The sequence below is a fragment of the Spermophilus citellus genome (genome assembly GCF_964194105.1).
Source record: "Spermophilus citellus genome assembly, chromosome: 2".
NCBI classification, from domain to species: Eukaryota; Metazoa; Chordata; class Mammalia; order Rodentia; family Sciuridae; genus Spermophilus; species Spermophilus citellus.
In genome coordinates, this window is record NC_138183.1 from 210,729,617 (window position 1) to 210,752,397 (window position 22,781).

General features: G+C 46.2%; 1 protein-coding gene across 2 annotated transcripts in view; it reads right to left on the reverse strand.

Moving 5' to 3' along the window:
- ABCC8 (ATP binding cassette subfamily C member 8) overlaps nucleotides 1-22,781 on the reverse strand; it is a 76,053-nt gene that overhangs the window by 31,301 nt on the left and 21,971 nt on the right. For both annotated transcript variants that reach the window (XM_081281271.1, XM_081281270.1), the window contains exons 8-16: nucleotides 20,440-20,595; nucleotides 15,937-16,071; nucleotides 15,485-15,647; nucleotides 5,610-5,650; nucleotides 4,288-4,433; nucleotides 2,324-2,429; nucleotides 2,061-2,177; nucleotides 1,608-1,683; nucleotides 846-951 (exon numbers count right to left, since the gene is read on the reverse strand). In XM_081281271.1, coding sequence (XP_081137397.1) covers nucleotides 846-951; nucleotides 1,608-1,683; nucleotides 2,061-2,177; nucleotides 2,324-2,429; nucleotides 4,288-4,433; nucleotides 5,610-5,650; nucleotides 15,485-15,647; nucleotides 15,937-16,071; nucleotides 20,440-20,595 — 1,046 coding nt within the window. The remainder of the gene's footprint in view (nucleotides 1-845; nucleotides 952-1,607; nucleotides 1,684-2,060; nucleotides 2,178-2,323; nucleotides 2,430-4,287; nucleotides 4,434-5,609; nucleotides 5,651-15,484; nucleotides 15,648-15,936; nucleotides 16,072-20,439; nucleotides 20,596-22,781) is intronic.

Below are 22,781 nucleotides of genomic sequence, written 5' to 3' on the forward strand. Positions count from 1 at the left end.
GCTTCTAAATATTTTACACCCTCTTTGTTTCCCAGCTCTTCCTTCTTATCTTTTTAGAAGGTTCCATTTTTATATGCATCTTTTAAAAAATTTTTTAAATGTATATATATATATTTTAGTTGGAAACAATACTTTTGTTTTATTTATTTTTATGTGGTGCTGAGGATCGAACCCAGGGCCTTATATATGCTAGACAAGTGCTCTACTGCTGAGCTACAACCCAGCCCTATATGCATCTTTTATCAAGAGTTTTAAGAGCTTTTTGGAAGTAGGTGGATATAAATAATAGATCTATGACTCAGCCTGGGATTCTTTCTCTTTAATTAAGAGAGTGATCTTTGCCCAGAAACCACCATTTGTCTGGGTTATCCCTGAGTCCTCAACATACCCACTGAATGTCCTGTGTCAACTTTGCTGATGACCAAGTTGGAAACCACTGTTGGCATTGCAAATTCCCACACTGGGAGGTAATTCAGTTGAGTGAACTTGAGATTTAGAGTTAAACAGAACCGAGTTTGAACTGCAGTTGTGCCACTTAGTAACTGTGTGAATTAGGGCAAATAATTTAACTCTCATCTATAAAATGAGAATTGGCAACAGTAATTACCTTGCTAGTTATCTTAAGGATTAAGTGAAATAATACATACAAAGGACTTAGCAAAAAACCCAGTAAGGGTGAATGAACACTAATGATGGTGATGACAGTAACAATTAGCAGCATTTATTGAGTACTCACTGACTGCATACAGAGTACTCAATAAATACATGATACATCCTCCTTGGAGAAGAAGAATGGTTGAAAGGAGGACTCCCCACTAATTGGGCCTGGAGGAGGCACTTATTACCTGTTCCAGAAGACAGCTCCTGAGATTTTCTGCATCTCTCCCAGTGCAGCTAGGAGGAGCGAGGACTTGCCGCAGCCCACCTGCCCCACGATCATGGTCAGCTGGCCTGCAGGGAGGGAGGATGGCAATGGGAGGGAAGCCAGGGACAGCCTGAGCAACCATCAATCAGAAGGACATTCAGACAGATATGCTCAGTCACGGAGCACTCATTATCTTTCCTCCTACCTAAAATCCCTAAGAAATTCTCTCTCGCTTTGAGTCTTTCCTTCTGGAAATCGACATCATCCTCTGGCTTCCCAGGCTCTTCCTCTACTCTCACCCCCTAGCCCCCATCCCTGATCCTCCCTTGTGCTTCCCAGTGTGAGCCCAGCTCCTTGTGATTCCAAAGGGTGCCAACTGGGTCCCACCCCAACCCACCTCCACACTTTGCTCAAGGCACTGCCTCTGTCAAGATGTCCTCCCTACCTTTTCCACATGCCTTCCTTGGCTACTCAAGACTGATCATTCTGTGAAGAATCACCTATTCTGTTTGCAATAGTGGTCTGATATTAGGGCCCTACTGTCTCACTCTGCCCTTGCTGCTGCACATCCGGGCAGCATACAGATGCCTTGAGGACATGGCCCACCCCTCTCTAGTGTTCAGAGCCCAGAACACCCAGCAAGAGTGAGCCAAGGGCAGGTACTCAGCAAATGCTGATTTGGCTTTTTCTTTGTAAATGGGGCAAGCTGAGGGGCCATCTGGAGCAGGGAGCCAGGCCATACCTCGGGGGATTCGGATGGTAATGTTGGACAGTGTGGGGATTCCATCTGGGGTCCAGGTGAAGAAGCCTCCAATAATCTTTATTGGCCACACCCACCATGCAGAAGAGGACAGAAAGGCAAGGGGTTCTCAAAGTGAATAGTCATTCCTCCCACCCTGCAAAAGCCAAAAGATACTGACTCCAACCTCCTGAGCACTTCCAGGGCAGAAGAATGGGGAATTGGCTTTCTCATGCTGACCCCCTGCCCCAGGCACCCTCCTGGGAGAAAGCGGGACTCCCCACTGAGTGGAGACAGAAGCAATGTCCCTAGTTTTAGATTCCTACAGGCAGGAACGATGACCTCTGGGTAGACCTCTGTGTTCCATCTCTGGCTTTTTAGATGCTGAGCTTCCCCGGGGAGATGGTGCTGGGCAGCTGGGCAGCTGGGCATAGGGACACACGGTCTAGGACTCACCTGGACACAACAGTTGTCAGCATCCCCGTCTACACTGGGGGCCAGCCTTTGCAGAGGGCCCATGAGGTCCCGATTATCCTCCCGGGCAGGACGCTTACGGTTCACAACCTTGAGGGGCTAGGGATGATGGTTAGAAGGTGAGGACCCACAGGGCTGGGGGTCCCTCTTCCTGGGAGGAAAGGTAGAGGCACAACATGGCAGGGCAGAGCTTCAGGCCTTAGAGAGCAATCGCTGGGAGTAGCAGGGGGAGGCTGGGCACTCACCACCGCCTGGTACTTGCTGGCTTGGCCCTGAGGTGCGGGCTCGCGGGGGGCACACTGCTCCTCGCGGATCTCTGCACTGGACAGGAACTCGCTCAGCTTTTGTACACTGCAGAAGAAGCACAAAGACACCCCTCACCCCTGCCAGAGGCAGAGGAGGGGAGAGGGAGGGTGTGGCCTGAGAGAGCAGCTCTGAGAAAGTTCCTGGTCCTGAGGGTGGCCCCCACAAAGCCCACACTGGAGAGGGACAGACCAGTGTTTACCCCCAGTGGAGATGGTACTAGATATTACCAGGAATTTTTACTTTAATTTTTTCAGGGATTTTCAGAGTTAGCTGGAGTGGGCTGGGGTCTGGATTAGAGGTTGGAATGGATAGTTTTTAAGGTTAGTTGAATGTTCAAGGTGGGTAGCTTGGATTATTAAATTGAAGGATGGTTGGCGTTCTAGTTACTGCTAGAGTTAAGGCTGGTCAGTGTTTAGGGCAGTTAGGATTAGGACTGGTTATTAACAATAGGTAATATTTTGTGAGCACATATGCTCAAATAAGGCACATACATGCCAGACACTGTTAATTGCTTTATAAGCATTACAGGATTGAATCCCCATAACAAGCTGCTGGGAAGGGGTTACTGCTCATGGAGAATGCTCCTCCTGCCTCTTTACCCTCAGAATTTCCCTATGGACTTGGAGGAGGCACCTGAGGCTTCCCTAGTTCGGTTCATTCTCTCCCATCCTGAGGGTGTGGAAGCTCTATGGGAATGTCGAGAATGGTTTATATTCCTTTTCCTCCCTTTTGCTAAATGTCCAACACGCTGGGTCCAGATAAGCCTCACTGAAAGAGCCTTAGCTACCCTGGTGTTTTGTCTCTGCAAATAGTAGGATTAGAGTGTTTGGAAATGTGATGTTTTGGGATCAGCAACGAGGATCCTGTCATCCTTGCATTTGTGGTTTCCACACAGAATCACAGGGCTGGAGAGGGGTCAGGGGAGGGGTGGTCATTAGAAATCTCAATGCCAATGAAAGGAGGCAGTATAGATGCTAATTCCTGTTCAGCCAGCTACTCTTTCGACAGAGTTATTTCCCCTTTCATCTTTGAATCTCTGCTGGAGCTTCCTTGTGTAAACTGCTCCTGTATTAGCTACTTCATTCCAACAAATACTTCTTCCTGCAGATCTCTGAAGCACCCACAAATCAAGGGTGTTGCCTTCCTTGAGGCTGAAGACACAGAGGATATTTGCAATGTGTAGTCCCACTAGTGACAGGTGAGGACATGGCTAGCTCTTTAGAGAGGCAGGATAGGCTCTTGCTTTCAAGGAAATGATTCAGAGGCCCGAGGAGATCTTCACACCTAAAGTATGGTGTTTCCCAGCTGAGCCTCAGCCTCTACCTTCAGGTTCTTATTGCCAAGAGGGGGATTCTTCTTAGATTGGCAGTGTCGCCGCTGGGCTCTAGAGCCCAGAGCTGTAGGCCAATCATGGTGTGACTGCCAGTGCTTGGGGAAAGCTGCTGCTGGAAAGGCAGCACAGATGATCCTCAGAAAAACGGCGGATGCTCAGCCTGGGTAAGACAATCTTTCAATGGCTACTTTCTGACACTTCAAGGGATGTCATGTGGGGTCGGTGCTGCTCATTCTGGGTGAATCTGGAGGGTGGAACTAGGACTAGTGATTAGAATTATGCAATTTCAGCACCTTATTTTTTTTTCTTTTTGCAGAGTTGTCTTGGAGGTCACAGTGAGTCCCCTTTCCTTGGAGGATACAAACAAGTCCTTCTCCAATGTTGGCATGTTGGGAAAGACTCACATGACCTATGTCCCTCTGACCAGCCATAATCAGCATCAGGGAGGCCAGATCAACAGGGAGGATAGTCCTGGGACAAAGAACTCTGGTTCCAGCTGTTGCTAGAGCAAGCCCTGGTGCTGATACCCAAGCTGCTCATCCAGCACCCTTCCCCAGACCCTCCTCTCACCTCACTAGAGCTTTGACCGTAGAGCGGACCACACTGGATAGCAGGAACAGCGGTGTGACCAGGATATGGAAGAGGGAGAGGGAGGCAAAGGCCACTGAGGGCGAGAAGTCAGACTCTTTGAAAAAGCTGACGTGGCCCACAAAGGTCTGTGGACAGAGACACAAGTGAGGCCAGGGTGGCTCAGGGCATGGGCCCCCTTCCTCACTGTAGCACCCAGACCTAGACTGGCAGGGAGGGGGCATATAAGGGACCTTTTGGTTAGAGACATTCATCACCCTCACAGTCATCTCATGAGAATGTCCCCAGCAAGCTTAGGACTTCATGTTGGAAAACAGGGGTTGCTCCCTGGTGATCCCTCCTGATCCTGCCCCTCCTTGCCATGAATGAACAGGGAGAAGCCCTGGGGTTGGTTAGGTCAGTGCTATAGATAGCTCATTTTCCTAGTCTTTAGTCAATTAAAATGCAAAAACACTCATTGCAAAGCCACCTCCTCACTGTGCCTACCCAGCTACTTGACTGGCTCAGCAGTCTGTTACCCACAGGTCCCAAAAAGCTAAGCCAGGAACCGGCCCAATAAATCACATTGAAAGTGAATTCCCAAGCATGCCTGACAGACTGTGAACTCAACACAGCTCAGGGACACTGGCCCCAGGGGAAATAAATACGTCTTTTTAAAGAACTGCAGCCCTTACAGTGGCAGGGGATGGGAGGCCGGAGAGGGGCTGCAGGCTCATGGGGCCCAGACCTTTCTGCAAGTGCACACTGTCTGTCCCCATTGCCAAGCTACACACAGCTTTTGTCAAAATCACTTTAGAAAACCACCATTGTGATATATCATGACGTGGGGACTTGCGGGTGGCATGTTCTTAAATATAAAAAAGCAGGTTACACAACTGCCTGTGCCACACAGTCCTATTTTTGTAGAAATGACATATCATATGCCTTAAAAAAAGACTGGAAAGAAACACCCTAAAGATGGTAGCAATGGGATTATGGGGCACTTTAATTCTTTTTTGTGTTTTTCTTTCCGAATTTTCCCTCATTTCCACAATAAATGTTTCACTTTTAATAATTAAAAATATTGATAGCTATTTTAAAAATGAACTTTAATTTCTCTAAATTCTAATTCTCAGATCTTCCAGGCCTTGAGGCAAAAGCCCTGCTGGGGTCAGTTATGGGAGGGATCCATCCCTCTAATTCAGCCCTGCCACTGAGCCCCTCTTCTAAGGTCTCTGTGTGGAAAGGCCAAACCTGGATGGCTCCCACTACAGATCTCCTCCCCCACCATGCCACCCCTGGAGATGGAGAAAAGATCCACTTACAATAAGGACGGCTGCGATGGGGATGGCCGTGTTCATGAAAACTGCAGAGGAAGAACAAGGGTGAGTTTAGTGGGAGGAATGAGACAGCAGGACATTAAGATGCCCAGGATGGTGGGGGCACTGCAGCCCCATGGGGTCCTCTCCCCAGCCTGCAGGAGGGGCTGGGATGAGGGGAGGGACAGAACTCCAGTCCTCTGGCCTCCATCTCCTTACCCTGTTTCTCTTATGCCTGACTTAAGTCTTTATTTAAAGGCTTAGGTGCCTTTATTCTGCTCCATGTGAAGTGGGTGAAGGAAGCCCTGTGGGAAAGTGGTGGGAGAAGGACTGCAGAGCGGCTGCCTAAGGCCAACTGTGAGGTCACAGCATGTTTCCGGAGGCTCCAAGAGGCTCAAAGCAGCTATTCCTTCCTCTGCTTTAGAGGAAGGAACAGATACGTCCCTGTATCTACCCAAGCCATGCTTGCTATGATGCAGCAAGCTTCCCAGTCTCCTCTGCTTCTTGGAAAAGATTTCAAACTCATCCACATTGAGGTATTAGTGACCAAGGATAGCTTACATGGGGGTCTTCCCTAGACCTAAGGCTTAGAGTCCATATTAGGTGAGTCAGCTGATTGGCTTCCTTATTCTAGAAGTGAAGCCTCAGATCCTCCATATGGACTCCAGGGAGCAAAGGTATCTAGTCTTCAAGTCACACAGGGCGGAGGCCCTGTTAATTATACACTAGGCATCCTTGAGTAGGTCATTTACCTTCCTGGGCCTCAGTTTCCTCACCTGATTTTTATAAACTTGTACTTACTGGCTCACACACTAAGGTCCAAGGAGATAATATAGGTGACAGGCTCTCTGAGCCCTGAGTGCCACCTGAATATCATATCTCATGAGTGACTTGTGTAGACTTGCTCCATAGATCACATCTCTTTGCCCAGAATGTGAGATACCCAAGAGAGCCCTGATTCTAGGCCTGGCCTTCCTGAGAGAGCAATGTCCCTGCAGCAAAAGTGACCATCCCAGCTGCTACCTTCCCTTCTCATCTTGCTTCCTCCATTCTCTTCCAGGCAAGCCCAGAAAGGAGCCTGTTTATGTTATTAGCCAAATTATACCAGAAAGACAAGAAGTCAGGAGCCAGGAGCAAAAGGTCAAGGGCTTAGCCTATGCTCATGGTCCCTGTCTAATGAATGGCAAAGACTTTGAAACTCTCAAGTCCAAATAGTCAACACCATTCCTGAGGCTGGCTGACTGCCTGCTTACTGTGAGCGTCCTGTGCATACTAGACACACAATGTACACTGAGGATAGGGTCCCCAGCTTCAGGGAATCCCAAAGCATGGAAGGACACACATGGCCATTGCCCCTTTGGGGATCCCAGTCAGAAGAAGGAGGCAGAACTATGCTCCCAGGCAGCCCGTGATATGATAGGAAGATGAAGAACACGACCCTAGGAAGCTCTGGACCAGAGAGAAAAGACATTGTCCCCATTTGGGGGGAATTCCTAATCTGATGGGTGAGACAAGACCCATGCTATGGGGGAACTCCCAGCCTCATATATGGCTGGAGATCTTGACACATTGCTCATCTATGACCATAAGGCTTTCTTCCTTTTTTTTTTTTTTTTTTTTTTTGGCAGTGCTAGGGACTAAACCCAGGACTTGTCTATGTTAGGCAAGTGCTTTCCACTGAGATATATCCCCAGACTCCTTTAAAAAAAAGTTGCCCAGGCTGACCTTGAACTTGCAGTCCTCCTGCCTCAGCTTCTTGAGTAGCTGGGAGTACAGACATGTACCTCCACCAACCATAAGGCTCCTTATTAATACCAGTGTCATACATGATTGTGCTTTAATTGCACTTCTTGATAAAGTCTGGGTGGTCTCCAGTTGTCCTCCACAATGTCACAGCCCTCATTTGTAGTTGCTAGAAGTGAGCAGCATAGCACTACTGATTACAGTCAAGGTAAAAGGGGCCCAGATATAGGACATAGGATATAGGATGGCCATCACTGGCTGGGGAGGACAGGAAAGAGGAGGACACTCATCAGGCCTGGGCCATTGGCATCACTGGCCACATAGCTCTGAATGAGAGGGAGCCCTGCCTCTCCCCTAGAGGGTCAATTGCTCCAAGATGTTCCCTGGGGCAGGGGCCTCTCTTCTGCCTTCCTTGACCCATCCCCATAAATTCCTGATGAGGAGGGGCTCAAGCTGTAGAAGACGCATGTGCATCAGCACCCACTGGCCCCCTGCCCCAGGCTGAGAGCCCTCCTTCACATTCTGGGGCATAGGCTGGGAATTGGATTGTAAATTGGTGCAGCGTGCTTGGAAAGCAATCTGGTGCTTTGTAGCTAGCGCTACATAGAAGTTCAGACCTTCTGATCCTGTAATCCATCTCCTGGGAATTTATCCTGAATAATCATTCAAGAGAGGCACAAAGCCATCAGCAAGATGGTGTTAGCTGCAGTGCTATCCATCACAGTAAAACAAAGCCACAACTCCAGCAACAAAGCACCCAAACTAAATAAACTCGACACTTCTAACAGGAGGGACTGTCTTAGCAAATGATGGTACATGACCTCTCAGAGAGATTTTGCAGTTGGAAAACATGTGATAATTGATATTTTATTCTACTGCATGTTTTTCCTGGTCATGATTTTTTTAATTTATATTTTTTCTGTTTTGTTGTCTTTATTCTTATAGCCATCTGAACTCCTTTGAGAAATCAGACAAGCTATAAATAAATTTAAAAGTGAACATTTCAAAGCTGATGCAGCACTATAGAGAGTGCTTATGACATAATTAATTTCCATGCTGTTCTAGCTATTGTATACAGATGATGAAGAATGAAAATGTGATTTTCCAGTTTCTCTACCTTCTCCTGGAAAGATGCCAGGGAGTTCCAGGTCCCCTTTGGGGTTGGGGACTAGGGTAGTGGGATCACTGTCTGCTTGTGTTCCAAAGGCCTCTCTGAAGACCATTCATGGCCCCTGGGGTGGATGTGACCAGCTCTGGAGATGCCAGTGCTGGGAACTGGGAGACCTGGGGCTGCTGTGGGCCCTGGCTACTCTCTGAGCACAGCAGACAACTGGGGTTTGGGCATGGGTTGCTGGGCATCCACCCCCCTGTCATGGGGTTGAAGACCTGAGGCCTTGCTCCCATTTTCCTGAACTACATAAAGCTCTGCAAGATTCTAAAGTGGAGGGAGGGATGGGAAACATAACCAATGATAGATTTCTCCCCTACTGTGGCACAGAGTGGGGTGACTCACCTTGATTTGATTCAGAAAAAAAACAAAAACAAAACACAAAAGATGAAGAACATAACAGGATTCAAATCTTGAGTGATAGGTAGCAAGACATACTTGTTAAGTTATGTTAAGTGAAATAGAAGATGACAGGAAGACGAGAGTGTGATGTTGTTATGGAGGGTTAGATTACATGTGGGCAGGCCTGAAGGTGCTATCAAGCAAAAAGGTCTTCTGTGATGGTGCAGAGATATGGGTATTTTAAAAATTATTCTCTAAGTCTTATTCATTCAAAAATTATTTTTTGAGGTTCTCACTTATTTCAGGCTTTGGGCTGGGATTTGGAGGTACCAAAGTGAGCAAATGTGTCAGTTTTTCCTACTCCCCATCCTAAATAAAATAATAAATCTACCAAATTCAAAAGCAGGGCTCAGTCACCATTCCCACTCCCCTGGCTTTGTCCATGGAATGCTGTTTGGCCTTGTGGGTGCCAGCCAGCACTGCAATACCAGGAGCTTTTCACTTCCTAAGCATCAAGAAATATTTCAGAAGCCATGTATCAGGGAGGCACAGCCAGCCATTTGTGCCTCTGGTTAACTTCATCTTGGTCCCCTGCAGAGGGATGGTGGAGGGGCCTGCTGCCTTGCAGCCTGGATCTAATTGCAAGTTGCACCTCCAGGAGGGGAAATGTATTTTGAAGTAACAGGGCTATTTCCCTTTCTGTCCAATTGTCAGAGAAGTAAACAGAGGGGGAGGGAAAGCAGGTAAATAGTATTTCTATTGCTGGAAACTGTGGGAGCGCATCAGGAGGCCACTCAGTCAGACTGATTTGTGACTCCTAAATTGATGAGCCTCCCTGACTCCTCCTCAGCCACCCTCCCTGCCAAACCAGGCCAGGACAACTCACTGTGGCTGCATCAACTGGCATAAGGAAGGGCAGATGTTGAAGAATTTCAGAAGAGCTGGAAGAAGGAAGGGGACGAGGTTTCAAGGTCACCTTGTCCCCCTATGCTAGCTGATCTGACCACTGAGGGGGACAGAGGGTAAGCAAGATTTGTAAATAACAGGCAGGCTCTGGGTTGGGGAGAGGGGCTATGCTAGGTGCCACCATCTTGCTGGCCCCCAATCCTCATGAGTGGCTGAGCTGTGTTTTGGGGTTTCTTTGTTTTTCAGGATGCAGTATGAGGCCAGTCACATTGACTGACTGTGATTCAGACTTCTGAGCACAGAATGCTAAAAGAGATGGCAAACACATCTTTCACTTAAATGCCTTCCATGGCTCCCTCCTGAAGCACAACACAGATGGTCCTGCAGGAGCTAGTCTTGTTGTCTTTCTTCACCAAGTTCTGCAGGAGTATGGGACACACCATCATCTCTCTGGAGGCCTTTGTACCTGCTCACTTGGCTGACTCATGGTCAACCTGAGGGAACCAGCAGTGGGTTCCACCTCTGATAGGCCTTCCCTGACACCCACTGCCCCTGAGACTAGATTGGATACAACTTGTAACTCTTATGGGTGATAGAATACCCTTTTCTGTTCTTGTCACTTATGACACTAAGCTTCTCCAGTAGACTGTAAGCAATGTGTGGGCTAGGACCAAAGTGTTCTCACCTAATGCCTAGGCAGGGCCTAGCTCATGGGAGATGCTTATGAATATTTGTTAAATAAGTGAAAAAAAACAAAAGACCCAGGTCAGGCAAGTAACACCCCCCAAAAAAGGGGGGGGCACAGATAGAGGGGCATTTGGAACTAACTCTGTGGCTCTGACCACATGCACAGCCGCAGTTCATGGACACAGCCATCCACAAGACTGTGAGTGCCTGAACCATGCCCACTCCTTCCAATATCCACTTCATTCCATGCCCAGGGCTTCCATAAAGCCTGGCACAGAGAGAGAGCCCTGGAATTGGTGCTGCAAAAAGGTCAAAATGAACTGGAGGCCTATTGGTTGGTTGACTGATAGGACCTATGAAAATGCCTTTGTCTCCTCTGCAAAACCTGTTCTCAAAACAAAAACAAAAACAAAAACAAAAAACAAACAAACAAACAAAAACAGCAACAAAAACCAGAAGCACCTAGAGTTCTGCTGCTTCTGTAAGGAAATGAGGACTGAGCTGACTTCTAAAGGGACTAACCACAGCACCTGCCTTTAGCTTTCTCCCACTTTGTCTTCTACTCACTGAAATCCTATCTACCATTCAAGGTGCAGCCCAAGCCTTTTCTATGTTAATCTCTGTGTAACCTCTTTGGCCACTTGGGCTTCTTTCTCTGTGCTCTGCCATTTATACTGGCAGAGTATACTGGCTAAGGTCCTCCATGAGTCATTGCACCTTGCTGAGCTTCAGTCCTTTCTGCTATACAATGGGACAGTAGAGCCACACACCTCACAAGTCGTAATGAGGATTAAGTGCCGTCAGACTTGCTAGGCAGCCAGCACAGAGCTGGCCACACAGTTTGATACTTATTGTCACATGGTTCTAAGCATGTGCCCTCTGACTTCTCAGAGAGCATAAACCAAAAAGAATGCAGAGCATATCTTATGGTTCCCTGCATCATCCTGGTGCTTAGCACAGGGAGGGGCTCACATATACACCTTGCTTAGCATCCACCAAGTGACTTACATCTGTTTTCCTTCAAAAAGAAATATGGATTCTGATGTTGGGAAAACTGTGTCTCTTTGCTTTTCAGTCTTCTGCACCACCAGGGTGCCACATATGGGCTGTCAGTGATATTGACAGTGAGACTATCAGATAGAGTATCAGAGGCAATCTTGTCTGCCCTGCAGGCTTGAGTGCATGGCCAGTCTGGATGACCAGACTGAAAGCCCAGCAGGCATCCTCGGCTTGGGCCCCATCAGGAAACATGACTCCCAGGTTCTTCTGTGTTGCCAGGACTCCATGACTGGCGCCAGGGGTGAGAATAAGAGATTCCCATTACCTCAGCCTAATGACCTGTGTCTTGATCCCAGTAACAGGAGGAGGAAGTCCATGAAGAGGCAAATGAGAACACACTGCAAACATGTGCCCATGACTGGGCAGTACCCCAACACCACCCATCTCTCTCCCACTCCCAGGGCTGGTTCATGAGAAGAGACACATCTCTGGAAGGATGACACATTGAGAAAACAGAACCCACCTTTCAGCGCTCTACCTGAAGGACATGAGAACTTATTCCTTCCAGCTAGTGTGTGTTTCCATTGTTATCCAGCGCCCTCTCCACCACCTTTCCCAACCTCTAGCAATCACTATTTGTCCTTATGTGTCTGGCTTATTTTACTTGAATTCTAAAGTTCTAGTGCCCAGTGAGGGGACTATAGTTCACACTAATTATCAGGATTTGACCAGTATACATGGTATACATCTATCAAAATTATTACACTGTACCCCATAAGTACAATTAAAATAATAATTTTAAAAATACCTCCTTGAGGCCTCTTCTTTTTCTATTCCTTTCAGAGGCAAACCCAGCTGTTCTCTTTGTACCTCTAGGTCACCTGGATAGGTTCAGAGCCCTGGGAAGGCTCCTGCTTGGTTCCAGAGCCCCCTGCCCCTTCCAGAGTCATCTTGGCTCTTGACAAAATGAAGTCTCTTTCCTTACATCTTCCTGGTCACAAAGCCATTGCTTGTCTTTTGAGGGTCACAAAGGGACAAAGAGAACCTATTTTGATGGGCTAGCCAAGAAACCTAGGCATTGTAGGATGTTGTTTACATAGGAAAACATGTCCCATGTATAGTTTGGAATCCACAAATACACCTAGGAATATACATCTCGTAGGAATAGCCAAAGTAGCAGCCACCTACCCCAGGTTGCATTTCCTGAGATTCTCCTACTTTGCTACTCACTGTGCCTAGAATCTTGAGGACCCAATGCCACCATGTTCCTTGCTGCTTCCTTTCCCATTGTCCATGTCAGCAGTCGTGAGCCTGCCTCACTTCATCCTGCCATGTTGTTGCTGGGAGAAGCCCCTTAGCTGCTGGGAGACGCCTACTCCCACCCCAGCAGCTGTTCTCACAGCTGAGACTGACTGTCAATCAGATATCTCTAACACAGGGGGCTGTATGCAAGGGTGAGGGTACTGTTAACCCAACCAGCCCAGAGACAAGAAGTTGAACTGACAGAGAGGGAAGACATGGACTTGGTCCTGGGGGCACTGACTTTCCTGGGTTCCCAGATGTTCCATCCAATTTCTCTTGTCTCATGGAGTGAGTATTCAGCCCCTCTCTGAGCATCACAGGGTCGAGGATGAGGATGAGGAACCTGAACTGTCTTGGTGAGGAATCTAGTAAGCACGGGCTGCCTGCCATGCCCACAACTTCATTCTGAGAAAATCAGGTCCTAGCAGGACTTTCTGTGTAAATATACTATTATGGTTTAGATATGATATGACCCCTGCCAAAAGCTCACGTGAGATAATACCAAAACATTCATAGAAGAAATTATTGGGTTATGAGAGCCTTAACCTAACCAATGTATTAATTCATTGATTGGGAATAACTGGGAATTGGGAATAACTATACGCAGGTAGGGTGTGGCTAGAGGAGGTAGGTCACCAGGGGCATGTCTTTGGGATACATATTTTGTCCTTGGTGAGGAACGGTCTTTCCCTGCTTCCTTGTTGCCATGTCCTGAGCTGCCTTCCTCTACCTCACTCTTCTGCTGTGATGCTCTGCCTCACCTCAGGCCCAGAGCAATAGCATCAGCCATGGACTGAGACCTCTGAAACCATGAGCCCCAAATAAACTCTTCCTCCTCTGCTGTTTTTGTTGGGTCTTTTGGTCACAGCGATGAAATAGCTGACTAAAACATGGCTTGTACCATGCCTAGTGGATGGCCTCGCCACTGCTGACTGGAGTGACAGCCCTGCCCAAGGCATAGGACATCCTGGTCTGGCTGGCCCCTGGGGTGCTCAGTTCAGCTGTGGCCTGCAGTAACCCTTGTGTTGAGGGTGGTCACCTGACAGCATGAACACCAGGAGCACACAGATGACCTGAGCACCATCTCATTCTCCACAAGGCTTGCTGTATGAGTTTATCTGGAAGATATTCCCAGCATATCCTCCATTAGTGCCCTCTCTGCCATCCCCACAGGTGTGTCTCTTCCCATTGTATCAAAAGAAACAATTTTAGCTGGGGGAGGTGGTCAGCATGGACCAGCTCTCCTCATTTCCTCTTCTATTCCCACTCCTGTTATAGCCTATTCTAGATTGTTTCTCTTCACCTAAGAGTCACCTTGCAATACACTCGCTTTCGTGCCCTTACCCATGGAGGTCCCTAGCACTCTGGAAAATAGCAAGAGAAGACTTCATAGGGTCTAGTCTGACTCATGCTGCTAACCTAAGGAGTAACTTCAGGAACACAGTCCTCTCTGGGCCTCAGTTTCATCTGTAAAATGATTGCCCAATGTGCAGAAAGCATTTTCCATTTACTCTTCTTGCCACATTCTATGCAGGATTCCCACAGATCTGTCTTCTCACAAATCCTCTCTTCGGGTTTGTTAATTCATTTAACCTGTCTATTAAATTAGTTTTTTCTTTTCTGTTTCTTTTTTTCCTCTCCAGGTTATTTTACTGGGCCCTTCTTACACATAATGGCTTTTAAACTGGAGCAGTCAGGGAACCCAAGTGAGGTCTGCCAGTTGCTAAATATCCACACTCCACTTATGCAATTGGAGGGTAACTACTGTGGGGTGAGTCCTTGGAGCCATGAGACCAACTGTGAGACAATCACCTGACCTCCACGTGCCCTCATTCTGGCCAGGGGATCATTGTTCACTGAATTCATCTCAATAATGAGAAGTTTAAATTCTGGAAGTTCTTTCTATTCTTTTCCCCCGATACTTTCCCTCTATGTTGCCTTGTTGGTTTTATACCTTCTTTTAGCTCTTTGGTTATATTAAATACATTTATTTTATTGTCTTGTAGACTATTCTATCATCTATAAATATTGAGAGACTAACTCTTCTATTTTTTGAACCTGCTGATTCCATCTTAGTGCTACATTTTCTCTTGTGGCTTTTTATTTCCTTATTATTAGTTCATCATTCAACAGGAGTGATTACCATAGCAGTTCTATAGTTTCTGTAAAGTGGCTTTTATATACAAGTTTATCAGTTTTGATTTTTTTTCTTGGATTAGGGTTCAAATCACTTGATTAATATAGCTTTAGTCCCTATACCTGTGAGTCCCTCAAACTTGGACATCTGAACTCTAAGAATACCTTGCCTCTTCTTTTTCATGGCCCCAGATGAATGGAAGCTTCCTCTTAGCTTCCCCAGGGCAGTGGCAGCTCAGTCTGACTTGCTAAAAAATCCTCACATTTAGAAGAATCAGAAACTGTTGTTATTTATTTGCTTACTGCTCCCTGTCAATAACATATCAGGTCTATGAGGAATGAGGCCTCATCTGTCTTTCTCACTAGTGTATTCTGAAGGTCAACATGGTGTCTGCTCAGCGGGCTCTTGGTACATGTCTGTGGGATAAATGAATGAGAGCTGTGTGATTTCTGGGGGCTCAGCTACCACAGTCTGTTGGAGATCCCCCTGGGCTGGATGACCCCAAACCCTCCCACTTCTGTCACCATCACACCTCACCCAAGCCTATCCTTGCGTGTAGGCAGCAGCACCCAGGGCTGGCCTGTTGGGCGGACTCACTGGAGATGGAGGTGTAGACAGCAAAGGCCCGGAGGCTGGTCATCTCCTTCCTGCGGGTCATCTCCACTCGTGTGCAGAAGATGTTCTCCCAGGCGTACAGCTTGAGCAGCTTGATGCCACGAAGCATTTCGTTGGTCTGCTTCAGTCTCTCGTTGGAATATTCCTGAGGGAGTCAGTGAGTCAGAGGGGAGAAGCCTTTATGCCCACCTCACCCAAGAGAGAGGCACTGAGTCAATGTCCTCATCCTTCACCCAACTCCTGTTCCTACAGGGATGCTCCCTGCCCTTTCCTTTAATCCCATTTCACAGATACAGAAGCTGAGGCCTACAAGTGAAGTGTCCTACCCAAGGTCAATGACAGTGTGGGTGTGGAAGAGGGGACCCGCTGATGTGAGGGCAGGGGAGGAAAGAGACATTGAGGAAGGGTGGGGAAGGGGACCTTTGGATACTCACCAGTGTGCTCCGCTGGGCTTGGGAGAGTTTGGTGGCCACAAAGTACTGGACAGGGGCCAGTAGAATGATGACAGCTGCTCCAACTAAGGCACTGACCCCAAGGATGTAGTAAAGGAGAATCACACCCACGATGATCTGGGGGAGGGTGGCAGGATGAGTTCTCTGACCTGGAGGCTGCCCTGCCAGGGGACAAAATTCCCCTCCCCAGTTCACTATAGTGGGACAGGCCTTGGTGCCCAAGTTTCCAAAAGGTCTTGGGAAGAGAGTGGGGCATGGGAGGATGTGTGACAAAGCACTCTCAGAAGGAAGGATCAACATGATGGGCTCTCACACGAGCCATTTCTGGGCTGGTAACTAACTGCATTACCTGCAAGGCTGCCTCACTCTCAAGCCTACTTTCCTGATGGAAGGGTCGGAGCTGACACTGCACCGGGAGCATGACAGCATGTTTTGTTCTGTGTGCTGGATACTGAGGCTGACATTTTACTCTCATTGGAAAAAGGTGATCCCTGAACAAAGGGACAAAATTGCAGCATCCATGATGCAGACAAAACCAGCCCTTGGTGCAAGGGACTGTTTTTCACTCTCATGCTTTTGGTCTCTTTAAATTTTTAGTGAAGCTGGCAGGTATTCTTTGATAAGAGAATTCATTGTTTCTAGATTTATGTAAATGACTGCCTGCTTGTGAATATTTATGAAAAGGGTAAATCATTCTCACCAGTCCCCAAAGCACCAAGATGACAGTTTCCCAGGTCGCCATTAAAAGCAGGCACTTCGTTTATAGATACAGGGCATACTTTAGAACAGATGTGCTAGCTTCCTTAGTTGGAAAGAAAGAAGAAGGATAAAAAGTCACCTGGGTTGGCCCTGCAGTCCCTGAGCCCTGCACCAGACTAGCATTGAGCTCCCTGCACCACCCTAAGGTTGGAGTAGGTGGCAGTTCTGCAATTTCCATTAATCACAGAAAGCCTCCTGCATTAGCAGGTGTCTGAGAGGTTCTGAATTGACTCATCATCACCTGCCTCCCAGGGATTAACTAATGTTATATGCTGGCACAGGTGGGCAGAGGGTCTCGTTAGGAGAGGAACCTCCTACCCTGGCCAGGCCCACCCTGTCATCCACCTGGAAAGTTCTCCCGCATCCAGTCCTTTTCCACATGAGCTGTTTTCATAAGTAGGCAGTTCGGCTGTTCTTTGGCCACTGGGTTTATGCCAGACACAGAGAAACCTCTCAGGGCACCCTGAGCCACTAATAAGGTACCTGTTGGGGGCCAGTGCCTGTACCCACACCACCTCCAAGGGACTGGAAGTGACTGGGGCAGGAGCTAGGGCTACACCTATTGCTCCTAGGCTCCTTCTGATGTTTCTATGCCCCTCCTCCCCTGTGCTTCCTAGACTCCTTGGTCCATTCCATTCTTCTACAGTGGTTGGAATGGCCCTCTTGGGAGATAATAAAAGAAATCACTAATTCTAGGTGTGCAAAGCAAGTATTAGGAATTAAAGGGCTATTCTGTCTCCTATTCACAGGTTATAAAGTATCTACTGTAGTGGGGAGATCACAGTCCCTGGGGTTTGGGGCCCTGAGTTATAGTGCAACCCCACCACTTATCAGTTGTGTAATCTTGGGCAAATTACCTAACCTCTCTGAGTCTCAGAAAGTCTTTATCTTTAAAATGGTGATTATAATGCCTACTTCACTGGACTGTCATGAAGATTAAATGAACCTCTACAATAGGCACCTAAAATAGTACCTTGCATGAAGTGGGAGATCGATACAAGGTGGATAACCTTTCTTTAAAATATAAAAGTTTCATGGGAGCTCTGTCACAAGGGAACCATAGAAAGGAGATATGTTGGTAATGTGCTGTTATTAATTCCCTATGTGGCCTTGGACCCTTGCCCTCTCTGGGCTTCAGATACATATGGAATGAGGAAACAGGTTTCTACCATGGCTGAGTTCCTTAACCTTGATGCATGTCAGGGGACAGCCCCTAAAATTGCATGCACATGTGTGAATAAAATTTTTTTCTTTCCGAGAAATAGAATTTGAAAAGTATATGTAGAAGAGTGGTTGCCTAGAACTGGGGGCTGGGATGAGTAGACTGCCAATGGGAACAGGTTTCTTTTTGGGGTATGAAAATGTTCTAAATTTGTGATGGTTGCACAACTCTGTGATTATACAAAAATCCACTGAATTGTATCATTTTAAGTAGGTGAATTGTATCTCAACAAAGCTGTTAATTTTTTAAAAAGTGTGTTACCAAAAAAAAAAAAATAGATTATGCACTAGGAGAGCCCTTGGGACTCACACAGGGAAGGGGAAAAGGAGCTAACTGCAATATTATAAAAAGCCTCTTGTGCTCTGTGGCAACCAGGTTGCCCAGAGAATCCTGGCCAGGCTGTTTCCTTGCCTTGGGGCTGAGATGATATCAACTCTTTTTTGAAGGGTGGTGCTGGGGGTCGAATCCAGGGCCCTGCACACGCTAGGCAGGCACTCTACCACTGAGCTACCTCTCCAGCTCTCAACATTCAACAGTAACTCCTGTGTGCTGGCCAAATCTTTAAGTGGCAAAAGTTATAGTGTTGATTAATTAAAAATGAAAAATCAACCAAGTGTAGTGGTATATGCCTGTACTTGAGAGGCTGAGGAAGTTTAGGAGCTTGGGGCCAGCCTGGGCAACAGAGCAAAAGCCACCTCAAACAACAACAAATCAGAAATCACATGCTACTTCATGATAAATATGCAAAGTAATTAAGTAGTGCAGATAAAAGTCTCTGCTCCCTCTCTTGTATGTAAGGTTTCAATTACACAAACGAGAGGGCCTGGGACAGGGCCAGCACAGTCACCAGCTAGTACTCTGAGCAATGATGTACATGCAATAAACACCATGCATACTAGTAACAGCAACGTAACAGGTTCAGTGGATGAAATTTTATAAAACAGGTTGTTCAAGGGGACACAACAGAAAGAACTTGTGGGTAAAAAGCTGGTGACTGCATTAGACGAGCTCTCCAGGCCCTTTCGTGCTTTTGCAGTCATTGCTCCTTCTTGGCAGAGGGGAGCAGGGCAATCTGGGCATGCATATGTAGTAATGGTGACTGCATAGACAGCTGTTCCTCCTGCCCTACGTTGTGTCTTCTCTAGCTGTCTCCCTGTGTGAGTTGCTGCTTCTATTTTCCTTTAATATATTTTAATTCTACGTTTTACAGGCAAGGAGGACCAATACACCCCACTTAAGATTAAGGTTTATACAATCTGTATTCCAAGAACCAATGGATTCTGATAAAGCCTCACTCTCAGAAAATACTTAGATGTCAAGGCATCTGGTGTTTCAAGTGACCACTGCTGGGTACTCTGCTTGGTGTTTACCTACATTATCTAACTGAATCATCATTGCAACTACAGAGAGTAGGAATTGTTCCCCTTTCACACATGGGAAAACCAAGGCTCAGAGAGGCTAAGTATTTTCAGAGCCTGTCTCATCCAAGTCCACACACCTTCTACACTAGGCCAATCCTGTGGACCCTGAATCCTCTCTGGAAATGGGTCTGGGATTTAAGTTTCTGGTCTGAGCAGCAAAGTGAAAATTCATTCCCATGACAGATATCAGATTCCATGGAGGAACAACTCCAGAGATAAGAGTGTGTAAGAGGCCAGGATCAAGTAAGGAGGATTCTCCTACTAACATCCAGGAAGGATGTGTCTGCTCCTGGGCCAGTGCTGGAAATTGTCCAGTTTCAAAACATATCACATTTTTAATTTCCAAAAAAAAATATGCACTTATTGAAGAGCTTAGAAACAAATAAAGAAAACAAAAATCACTTGCAATCCTATCTTGGGGACTTCCACTTCCTTCTTCTGATTGACTTTGTGCAATGTATATATATTGACTTTGTGCAGTATATATATTGTATATATATGCATATTCAGTTTAGTAGGAAGCCTACTGCACATACTATTTTGTAACTTCTTTTTCTTTTTTGTTTAAATACATCATAATCCTAGTGACTTGGGAGGTTGAGGCAGGAGGATTGAAAATTTGAGCCTCAGAAATTTAGCAATACCCTGTCCTAAAATAGAAAGTAAAAAGTGCTGGAAATGTAGCTCAGTGGTAAAGCACCTTTGGGTTCAATCTCCAGTACCTAAATAAATAAAGATACATCAGGATAATTTTGTAGTGTAATTAAGCACTTTGTTATAACATAACTTTTAGTGTCTGTAGAAATGTTCCACATGTGATTATTATACAGTTTATTTAAAGTTGGCTGTAGTTTCAAAGTCTTAATGACACAGCCATCTCTGATTATTAAGAGATGGTTAGACACTTGCAATGTTTGAGATACTAAAGGGACCCAGGGGGTACACCTCATGGGGACCCTAAGGGGTAATAGATACAGGTAAACAGAATGGAAAATGGTGAGTGCCTAGAAACTGGACACATGCCAGCAGATCATGGTTTTATGTCCTGCTGCCACCCCCAACCCCCAAGCACACATTCAGTACCTGTACTGGCATAGCCCAGAGATTTGGGCACAAGAAGAAAAACCACATGAGTTGGTTGGTGTCGATGGCCACCAGGTTGCAGATCTGCCCAGCAGTCATTTCCCCCATGGACAGGTTGGAGGTGGACAGGTGCATAATTTTATTATAAATCTTGGTCTAGAAGCAAGAGCAGAGTATTTCACATTCATCACCATCACCATTCTGTTCACCAGCCCAAATGCCATGGTTCTGGAATGTGCCAGGGTTCCCCATGCAGCCTTAGAGCAGTTCTGTAAGGGGCCCGTGTTCCCATTCTAGTTTTACAAACAAGGCAACTAAAGGCTCAGAGAGGGAAAGGGCTTAGTTACAGATCAAGTCACTCAGGGAAGGAGCAATGAAATGAGGATGCCGGGAGCTCCTTTCCAGCAAGCAAGGTCTCTCCCTTGAGCTACAGGACTTAATTGGCTCTTAAATCTTAAAAGCAGATCTTTGTGTCCAGCTGTACTCTTGATTTACCAGGGGCCAGTGGAGAACACATTTCAAAGCCATAAAAATGATGAAGTGGGGAGCTGCCTGCTACAATGTGGCCTTGTCCACCCTGGGGCAGCAACACACTCTGGGATCAAGTCAGTCATCGGTTGAGTCTTGAAACAAACCAGGATTCAGTCTTGGAAGAGCGGATGCGAGATATGACCACGAATGCTAGCTAGTCACTCCCGGTACCATCCTGCACTCCAGCCACTTCAGGACCTGCATGGGGCTGTCAGGGAAGAGCCGTGGTAAAGGTTTCCCTTGAGCTCTGCGTCTAACAGCTTTATGTGCTGAGTGAGTGTGCCTCCCAGAAAGATTGCAATTTTCAGGCTATGTGCTCTTGAACAAGGAAAAAGTCATTTCCGTCTTAAGTGTCCTAGGGATGCCTCCTCTCTAATGCAATTCTATTGTGCATCCTGCTGTAAAGTGGACTCCTAGTCTTTAATTTATCTTTTTATAAACTCAGGATTTTTGGGGGTGGAGGGTCATGTTTTCTTAAAGGAGAGAGCTACTTTATGTGGTTTGGGAATTGATAGGCTTCATGGGTAAGGTTTAAAATAAGGACAATGATATTTTTTGGACAAATCTATGTACTTCCTATGTTATGTGAGATAGGGTCTTAAAGGATAATCACCTACTTTCAATGAAGTGGGCACACAGAGTCAACTGTCAAGTAAAGCACTATTAAGTAAAGGCTGGGACACATAAAATTGCACACCAACTGAGAGCCAGTATATATTTTTAAAAATTATATATAATTCAGGATTTCACATAATAACTTTTCATGCAAAAAGAAAAAACATGGTTATCCTCAAACTCATGAAGAAACAGACTCTCATCTATGAGTGTAAATTCTCTGTAAATAATTTTCTGGAAATCTCTGAGGGGAAGAAGGTTTTCTATTTTCTAATTAGTTTCCATGATAAATGCCAGTATTTTCTTTTTTTGCGGCATACGGATCAGTCTCTCTTATTAATGCAAAAGATTCGGTTTGATAAAAACAATTACATGCTAATACATTAAGAAGCCACTTTTGGCTCTTTTAGTGTAATTGGAAAATTCTGGGCTGGTGTGATTTATGACATACAAACAGAAAATAGATTTAATCACAAAACTATCCAACCACAAAATTGGTTGCAGTTGTACAAGTCTGTCTGTCACTGGAGGGGTCTGAGCAGAGGCTGGGATTTTTGGAGAGATTTTCTAAACTGAGCAACAGTTTGATTATTCTTAGCTTTGAAGTCCCCAGATCTCAGAAGGTTTTAGATTTTCCTGGGCACTTTCCACCATTCTTATATGGTGATATCCTAAGGAAATACTCTGTTTTCTCCATGAAAATCCAGTGGAGGTGGGCAGTGCTTCCTGTATAGCTGTTCAGGTTTTGTACTATACACCGACACCAAGATAGCCAGGGTTCAGTCCCTGATACTCTCTCCAGCCCAGAATGTACCTTTCTCTCAGTCCCTTTTCAACAGAGCCTCTGATCCTAGCTCTCACAGGACCAGTCAATGTTACTGATTCTGAAGGACATTTTTGAAGGATTAGGTGGCTTTGGGATTTTACTACAACTTCATGGAATCACTGTGTATGGAGAATCATTTGGCTGTCCACTCTCCCCATTGCACAAAGGGAGCAAGCAGCACACATGGTCTCAGATGATTGTGTAGCTGCTGTATCCGTTCTGACTAAATGTGAAAAATTAACAAACTCCTGTCCTCTTTAAACTACTCTCCTAGAGGGTTCTCTTTCCAATCACTGAATCAGAATTCTAATGGAAACACTGTGGCCTGAAGTACCCTTATCACCACCATCTTCAAAAGGGCCTTGAATCC